The 9,058-nt window shown below is 35.7% G+C and overlaps 1 protein-coding gene across 1 annotated transcript; it reads right to left on the bottom strand.

Annotated features, from left to right (window-relative positions):
- Nucleotides 1-659: 659 nt before the first annotated feature.
- Nucleotides 660-8,083, bottom strand: LOC146388418 (adhesion G protein-coupled receptor E5-like). Its single transcript, XM_084925712.1, has 18 exons — nucleotides 7,716-8,083; nucleotides 6,608-6,691; nucleotides 6,173-6,313; nucleotides 5,908-6,060; nucleotides 5,664-5,792; nucleotides 5,487-5,530; nucleotides 5,276-5,383; nucleotides 4,923-5,076; nucleotides 4,597-4,719; nucleotides 4,323-4,513; nucleotides 4,056-4,217; nucleotides 3,754-3,951; nucleotides 2,728-2,945; nucleotides 2,562-2,622; nucleotides 2,386-2,477; nucleotides 2,088-2,256; nucleotides 1,917-2,006; nucleotides 660-1,580 (listed from the first exon to the last, which is right to left on the bottom strand). Exons 1-18 carry the CDS (start codon nucleotides 7,744-7,746, stop codon nucleotides 1,539-1,541), a joined length of 2,190 nt encoding a protein of 729 aa, XP_084781838.1. The 5' UTR covers nucleotides 7,747-8,083; the 3' UTR covers nucleotides 660-1,538.
- Nucleotides 8,084-9,058: the final 975 nt, after the last annotated feature.

The following is a 9,058-nucleotide window of genomic DNA, read 5'->3' on the forward strand; positions in this document are numbered from 1 at the left end:
TAAGCATAATCTTAAAGAGTCTAAAACTCCATAGTTCACCTGACTACAGAAACTTTCAAGATATAAGAAGTTTTTAAAAAAGGAATCTGAAACACTCTCGAAGTGGCAATATTTCTTCTTCTCCACCAAAAGATCCACTTTGTTTTTATATTTTTCTTTTCCTTTGAAAGAAATCTTGTTGGACCCTGAATGTTTATGACAGAAAACAAAGATAAATAAATATATAAACATGTTTTGGTTAAATCGCTTGGAAGTCACACGGCCTAAGTTTTGTAATATTTGATAGTGCTTTTTTTCATTTATAATTATAATGCAGGAAAGTCAGATTAACACTTCATCAGATACAGTCAACTGTGCATGAGAGTAAAACTGACTATTTACTGCGACACATCAAGAATCACTTTCTAATTCCAACCTAAAATCGGGAAACATTATTTGCTCTTTTTTTCTAAAATACACTGAAATTATATAGTACTTAAAATGTCTTCAAATGTCTTTTTCCTCTAAAATATATAATATAATAAATATATTATATAATATATAATAAAACTTAAAGTTATTGTCTACTAAGGACGTACTTTATGAAAATTATACCCTGATTTCAAAAAGATGACATTGAAATCATATGCGAAATATGGGGAAATTACACCATAAGGTGCAGTCTGTATTATGAAAATGCTTTAACATTGAATTAAAGCTTTGTGTTCTGAAATAATGGCCAAAAAGTTGTCTTTCTGGTGTTCATTGCTAGTTTATTCTCTATATCAAATGTGATACATTTTAAAATCACTAAAGATGATATACATCAGAATATGTATTTACCCTAAAACCTTTAGGAGAACATTAAAAAAAAAAATTTAAAAAAGGTTTTTAACAATAAACATAAATAAAGAAGTAATTGCAAACTGTAAATGCATTAAAAATTTTTTACAATCTTCTAAAATAGCTTCATGATAAAACACAGAGAATGGATGCAGTCAAGAATGAAAACACAGGAAAATTGCTCAGCAATATAAACACAAACTTTTAAAACATTTAAATATATGTTTCGGTCTCATAATTGTCCTCTTATTGTGGGTCTTTCAGAGGCTTGAGGAAGTGGTTGAAGAAGGTGCTTTTCAGCAAATATGTTTCAGATTGCTCATTAAATACAGTACCTGAATTAAAGAATTAGCATTATTAGATTTACCTGATACAACAGGTCTTTACACAATTATGATAATCTGAAAACATTTTTTCATATCTGAAATTTTTAATACTTGTAGATTTATGCTTCTAAAACTACTTACATAATTTCCTGTTTGAAAAACTTAACAAAATGCTTCTTTTGTAAGGATTTTGTAAGTTGCAATGATTTGAATAGATAACTCAGTGACTTAAAATAAAAGGCCCACACATAGTAAAGAATGATAATATTTACAAAATTTTGCAACAAAGCAAACAGGTGCAAACAGGTGCGCTATAAGTGCGATGTCAATATGTCCCAATGACTGAAAGTCTCCAGCAAATCAGTTTGTCTCAAGTCAGGTTTTAGCTTCTCAAAAATGAGACTCTCCTGTGTCCTGGCTGCTCTTGGATGCCTGAAGATGACAAAGGGGCATAGTTCAATCAGCTGTGAAAACCATCTCAACTGTTCCTTAAGTATAGGGAACAGTTGAGGAACAGTTGTATACGTATGAAAAAGTATTAAGTATAACATTTTATTGTCTTCTTTAACCAATGGGAAAGAATTGAGTTTTGTTAGGGTTTAAAATTTAAGTAGTAGTTCCATAACAGATCAAATGTTCAAAATGAATCAATATGAAATGAAATGAATCAAATCAAAATGAATGTTCTATAATAAATGTTTGATTTCACTTTAATATTGCTTAGTGAGAAAGTCAAAAAAGGAAAATAAAATATAAATAGCTGCTTACTTGAGCTTTGCTGGAGTAATTGAACTCTTTGTAGCTCTTCTTCCGAGGCACACAGAATCTGGCCAGGATGTTTTCATATTCTTCTCTCACCTAAATTCAGAAAATCTTTAGTATGGGCATCACTAAAGACAGCAGAACTCGTTCCTTACTTTTGAGACAAATGTGACTAACCTGTTTGGAAAACAGACAGTGCATGATAAAGAGCATAACACCCTGAAGGCTGCCAAAAATGGTGAACAGGTAAGACATGCCTACAGTGCTTTCCTCAAACTGGAAACAACCAAAGATCCACATGATGCCCAAAACACACAGCTGTGCCACTGCAGTAATGGTGAATGCCCTGCAGGAGGCAACAAAGATGCATACATGTCATGTGCGAGGTACTTTGGTGAGGCAATAGATTACGTTATACTTTCCACGCAGCAATTGCATGGGGCGTTTAGCGTGGGCAGCTTGAGTTGTGACTTACTTTATTTTGTGCAGATTATCAAGCTCAGGGTTCAAACTTGAGAACTTCTGCGCTAACTTCCACACAGTTATGAGAAAGAAGAAAATGTTTATCTGAAAGACCAAAGGTGAGGTTTAAACATAACACAAGTCACCATTTTGGATCACATTAAACTCAATAATTATTTAAATACTTACAATGATGATGACACAGACAGGGCCAAAGAAACTCCAAATGATATCCAGATTTAGCCAACAACTGAAATGCACATCAAGAGTTTTCAATAGACTGTATGCGAAAATAATAAGTAATTCAAACTTGAATTAACGATAGAACAATATAATTGGAACTGGGGAAACTTACTATCTCTCAGTGCCATATCCTCCAGAATTAGCTAAGACAGAGATGGTAACGATAACAGCTGGAACACCATAGCCAACTGCCATCATGTGGAGGGTTTTAAAGTTGGTGTTGAAGACGAGGACAACCATCCTGAACAGCTGAATGCCCTCCAGACACATCCAGCAAAACGCTGCCAGGTAGCAGAAATGCAAGATTCCTGCTACCACTGCACAGCCAGCCTAATAGGGAAAGTAAAGGAAAGAGGAGGATCAGGGTAACAGACATGAATAACGTGGATGAATATGAAGGGGGAGAAATGTCTAGAAATTCCTCAATTGTTTATGTGTCTATTATATATCTCTTATTAATATCTCTTATTAATAATTCAGTAGTGTGAGATTATTACACTGTCTTATGTTACATTATACCTCTGATTTAAGCTTATGAAATCATTATATAGTTTTCAGTTGCATTATACTATAGTTAGAAGGTGAAATTATTAGATTGATTAGACTGGTTTGTATTACATTTGACTGCTGATTTACTGTGAATGAATTACACTATCCTATGGTACTTCATACTGTTGATTTATAAAGAGAATACTGTTTGCAGAGAATCATGGCCTTGCTTTTCTGATTGTAGAAAAAACAAAACATACTGCACAGGAAGCCAAAGTTGTAACTTAGGCTCACTGAGAGAGAAAGAATGTGAATGCTTAGTTTGGAGGAGGGCTGAAGCTATAAGAATGTGAGAAACAGTCAAACACTTTGAGATTTTTCTGGACACCCTCCCGTGCACATCTCCCATTCGGACGTTTGTAATGCTCAAAGTGTTGTATGGAATAAAGAGAATTGTATTGATTAAAGAGATTGTTGATTGAGCATTTATACACTGAGTGTTGTTATTCTTTCAGCCCAAAGATCAAAGAGTTGGGGTATTTAACAGTAGCTTTGCTGCAACTTAGTATATAGTTCTCTGTTATATTTGAAGGTGGCAGAAACTTCTGCTAATGCATACATGCTGATGGCAAGTGGAGTTTCTGTTTACCTTGTTCGCTGTCTGAGAGATTCCCGCTAGAAAGACAAGGTTTGCAATGAAGAGGCTGATGCAGAGATGCAGGTGGATGGTGGTTCTTGTGCTTTTAATGGAGCGGATCATTGAGAATGTCAGGATGGAGATGAATAAGAAAATCAGTGAAATGGACAAGCCCACCCAGGTGATCACCAGCTGCAACTCGAACTTATTCTATTGTGGAAGAGAAAGAATGGTAACATTATTGTATGAAAATGGGTTGAAGTTTAAACTTATTCTGAACTAAAAGCATTATGGTATATATAATTAGTTTTAACCTCCATCTCATAGAGGGCCATCAGTACAGCAAAGCTGCTCAGGTGATTACAGGAACACACAGTATATTCCAGGTTTGACTCCACCACACCGCAGCCACGATCAGACCATGATCCTCCGTTCACCGAGGAATCCCAGAACACACAGATGTGCGTTTGATTTTTCTGTTAAACAGATGTACACCAGAGATACTGACTGTTCTGTTGTTCCTGTTTGTCAACGTAGATTAACACAGTCACTAAACATTAGTAGTAAGCTCTCCTCTTTACCTGTATCAAGTGGTCCAAAGTCAGTTTGACTGGCGTTTTGAGGTGCCTTGTATTTCTGTTGCTAACAGTGACAGTCACCACTTTGGAGTTTATTTTAAAGCTCTGGTTCTTTTGTGGTTTGATCCCATCAAAGAAGGTATCTGTAGAGTCTTCCAGGTTTGAGTAGCTCATCAAGGACACTGTTGTAAAGCCTGAAACAATAAAAGGAGAAAATAATTGGAGTGTGTCATAACGTGATGAAATTGGCTACAAATTTGATATTTGTTGTCATTACCAGGGTAATAGGCAGGTTCTCCAGCCGCCATTTCCATCTGGATGTCCAACTGAGCATGCTTAGTTGATAAAGTTGTGTTTCTTTTGGATATAACAGGCCCATGATGTGCCAGCATTTTCAGCTCTGAAACCAGATAAATGTTGTTGTTTTTTCTTATCTTACACTGCTTGTTCAATAATGCTGAAGAAAATGTAATTAATAATAAATGTACAAGCTATAGGCAAAAGCTCCTGTCAGATTTGAACATATCTACCTGAATTGGACATATTTGTTGGTTGGTTTGTTTTTCTTTTAAATTCTGCTGCAAATGCAAATTTTTATTAAACCTGTGTGAGTGGAAGTTGTGTTTCTCCCTGGCATCTTCGTCACGGCTCCAATTAGCCTCAGAACATTCTCCACCAAATCCAGAAAGGTGGAGACTCTTCTTCTGTCTTTGAGAAATTTACTGGGCAAGAGCTGATCTATTTCTGACTGCAATCTCTAAAGACAAAGAGAGAGGAGACCATGAGAAACAAGAAACAGAGGCAGACTGAGGCAGACCTCAGTGTAAACGGTCTATGAGACATCTGAGCATCATGTGACAGTTTGAAAGAGGCAGAGCATTATTTTCCTGCCTGGTTTCAAGAAACTTGATGATTTTTTTTGCAGTAAGGTTAAAATGTTCTGAATTTAGTAGTACCTTCAATAAGTCCTCTTCAGTCTGGTTTGTCCGATCAGATGGATTCTGACTTTTGTCCCCTGTGAGCTCCTGACAGCTTTTATTGAGCTGCTTCACAATGGGAAGTTTCTAGAAGAGAGATTGGTGGTGGATAAAATAAAAATGTGAGACAACTCTATTCATAATATGTGCTGAATTTTGATACTTTATAGTATTTGTGATGTGGAGTTACCTCTTCCAGCCCGTTTAGAGCTTTGAAAACATCACAGTTTGATTCTGAAGAAAGAAAGTTTAATGAATAAATTTGCTTACGGATGACCAGAGGTATTCAATAAGTGTTCTGTTTGTTTCTGTTGCATTTACTGGGAAGAACCCCAGTTTTATAATGGATGATGGACAGTATTCTCACCAGTGCACCGTGCCGTTTTCTTGCCATAGTTAGTGAACCCTGCGTTGCAGATGCAGTAATAACTGCCTTGTGTGTTGTTACATAATCCATTCTGACCACAGGGATTTCCTTTTTGACATTCGTTAATATCTAGAGCAGCAGGAAGAAGACATGTAAGAATACCTCTGAAAAAAAATCCTCTGCCATCACCTTAAACTGAAGAGATCACTATAAAATGGCAGCACCAATGAGAACAACATTTTACCTTCACATGTAGCATTTTGATCATGATGAAAGGTTTTATTCCCAGTAGTAGAAATGAATCCATCATCACAGGTGCACGAGTAATAGGGGATTGCATTCTTACATTTGGCGTTAGGTCCACAGATGTCTTTGATTTCAAAACATTCTTGGATATCTTAAAAAAAAAGAAGAGACCTTTAATCTTTACATAAGTTATGACTGTATGACATAAACGTTCTCCAAATCAACCACAGAGCTGTTATCACCATAAATTTGAGATGACTTACCTTTGCATCCACCAGTTGTAAAATTCACCTCCCCTTTCGGCCTTCTGAAACCACCTTTACATTGGCAGTAGTAGCTCCCATTTGTGTTTGTGCAGACTGTATCTTGTTCACATGGCTTTTCATCTTTACATTCGTCTATGTCTTTGTAAGGACACAGAAATGTGAAAAGATGTATTTGCATAAATATGTGCTTCGATATGAATTTGTTATAGATTTAAAAATAAAAATAGCTTGAAAATCCAGAAACTCAAACTTTTGATCGAAAAGGTTTAAAACACATATAACAAATATGTGTTTTTTATTTAAAATAAATTTCAGAGATAATACATGTTATATGTTTAATTATTTTATTAAAAGGTCCACACATTGCTCAACTTGCACATTTTCCATTACTGATTAAGTGTCTGATGTTTTGTTTTGTAAAGATTTTCATACCAATGCACCCTTTTTTCTTTGCTGAAAATCCTTGAGGGCAGCCTGCTGATACTGACAGCACCATGATGAGGAAGAAAGACAGAGCTGAAAAACAAGCGAGAACTGTCAGCCTAGTATACTATAGGTCAGTACCTTATTCTGATTGAATTAGAATTTTGTTTATCATATAAATTGCACAAAAATAGTTGTGATAGTAAAAGGTCTGGGAAGAAAAAGCATAGGCCCTCATTTCTATCCTAATTTCCTCACATTATTCCTGCTTCTGAAATATGATTCTAAATAAACAGCACATTGGTGTCTGGAGAACTGTGCTTCCTATGAGTGAGAAAACATTACATGCCAGAGCACAAAAACAAACCATTATTACATCTGGGAGGGTGCACAGTCCATTTATTTTGAACTCTTAACTGACACCTGATGGGTGCAGTATAAAGTTGGCTATTTAAAAACACAAAGAAAGAGTGTAATCTTTGAAACAAATAAACTAATTTATTGTTATGGCTCAGAAATATGCTGCATCTTTTTCGTTTTTGGGGTGGGGGTGGAGAATGAAACACCTGTCATTGTGTTTACAGTTTATTTTTTTCCATGAAAGAAAACTGTTGCCAGTTTAAAACGTTTGGTTGCTAGATGCAGCAACACTTAATCATTTGTTTCTTAATTTGAAGAAGTTAAAACATTGCTAAATTGTTCAATTGCTTAATATAACTTTCTGTATAACTTTTGCACGAATGTGACATGGTTGTAATGTCTCATGAAAAATTGGAATTATAGTTTAGATGAAATGAGATATTCAACAAAAAATTGAGAAAATCTCTGAGAACTTTTATTAATTTACTATAATTTTGTCAATGACAATATGCTGGCTGACTTTATCTCAAAGAAAAGTGACTAAACAAATGCAACAAAAAAAGTTTCTATGTCCGAAAAGCAAAAACTGCTGTTTAGACATAGACATTATTTTAGACAGCTTAAGTATTACTAGACAGCAGTTCAATGAAAATGTTGAAAAAGTTTTTGTCTAAGATGTCATCCTAAATTCAGATCCTTACAAAAAAAATCTTAAAAGATAATGTTTTCCATTCCATCTCCCACATATGTGACTCACCCAGTATAAGAAGCTTCCATCTGCACGTCATGGTGAAGAAGCAAAAAGAGTCCTTACCCGTTTCAAGAAAGTTTAACCAACCCAGACAAAAACTGCAGAATTATCTAGTTTAAGGTTGCCCCAACCTTTTCTCTTCTTCTCAACTCTTTCAAAGGTTCTTTAACTTGTTTCTGTAATTTAAAAAACTGAAAAATAGTAAATATTAATCCACCAGTCAAATGAACTGATATAGAAAAAGTAGCTAACGTTTATGCTGACAGCAGCAAACCAATAACTCAGCGACTGAAGCACTCCCCAACAACACACATCCCTTCACAGACTGAACTATCCCTTTTCTCTTTCTGCCTGTCTGACTACTGGGGTGACATAGTGTGGTGACTGTGAATTTTAGTTGGGAGGAGTTTCTCTCTCTCTCTCTCTCTCTCTTTCTCTCTCTCTCTTTCTCTCTCTCTCTCTCGCTCACTCTAACACACACAGTAATAAGATCAGTCCTCTGACGCAGAAGTTTTTATGGGAGTACAACCAGAAGTTGCTTTTTAGGAACTAACTTTTTGAGGGGTGCGGTGTGGTGACAGATGAAATCCAGTATTTCTGACGACTGCACAGCTGCAGCAATATGCTACTACATTATGCAACCCTGATAATTTATGTCTCTTTTTGCCATAGCTCACTTGTCACTTGAACTTTCTCCTCTTTTAGACGTAGTGTGGGAACAGACAGAGGGTTAAAAGTTTAGATTGTGAGGCTAGTCATTGTTTTACAGTGTCCTGCCAGCTGGTATACCCTCCCATAGGCACACAGTCTGCTGATTATGATGATGATGATGACATATTCATGGTTTTAGCCTCTGGCTGCTTATGTTTTTTAGACAATGTAACAATGGTAACAGCATTGAGCTTTATTTAGAAAGAATTAAACAAAGAAGGCTTCTACTATTTTGTTTCCTCTACATAGTATATAGTCTGTATGTAATTCCCCAGAGAGGAGGCCTAGTGCACTTTGATTCAATAAAAGGACAGATTAAGCACTACAGTACTGGAAAAAATATACCACATGCTTCTACAAACCAAAAACTTTACGTCTTTTAAGGGTTTCCTGTAGCACAGTGTAACAGGAAACAGCCTTTTGAAACTATACTATGACGTGCTTGGCTACACACACACTCATACATTTATGACCTATCAAGATCTGTGAGGGTTGATTTTTGCTCTGAAAATGTGAAGGAATGGAAACATGTTGCAAGAGAAGTATCATAAAATAAAACAGACTGCTAATTTTTTCAGTGACTTGTTTTGTTTCCAGTTGACATTCATGGTGTAATTTTCAGGCCTGTGCACGCTGCA

Source organism: Perissodus microlepis, chromosome 4, assembly GCF_051167445.1.
Source record: "Perissodus microlepis isolate ML-2025 ecotype Zambia chromosome 4, ASM5116744v1, whole genome shotgun sequence".
In the NCBI taxonomy this organism is placed as follows: domain Eukaryota; kingdom Metazoa; phylum Chordata; class Actinopteri; order Cichliformes; family Cichlidae; genus Perissodus; species Perissodus microlepis.

Bases quoted from the DNA above. Each gene is read 5' to 3' on its own strand.
- LOC146388418 (XM_084925712.1), bottom strand. From the start codon at position 7,746: ATGACGTGCAGATGGAAGCTTCTTATACTGG. The intron at 6,692-7,715 runs GTGAGTCACATA...CTTGTTTTTCAG, and splicing joins ATGGAAGCTTCTTATACTGG to CTCTGTCTTTCTTCCTCATC. The intron at 2,007-2,087 runs GTTAGTCACATT...TTCTGAATTTAG, and splicing joins ACTGTCTGTTTTCCAAACAG to GTGAGAGAAGAATATGAAAA.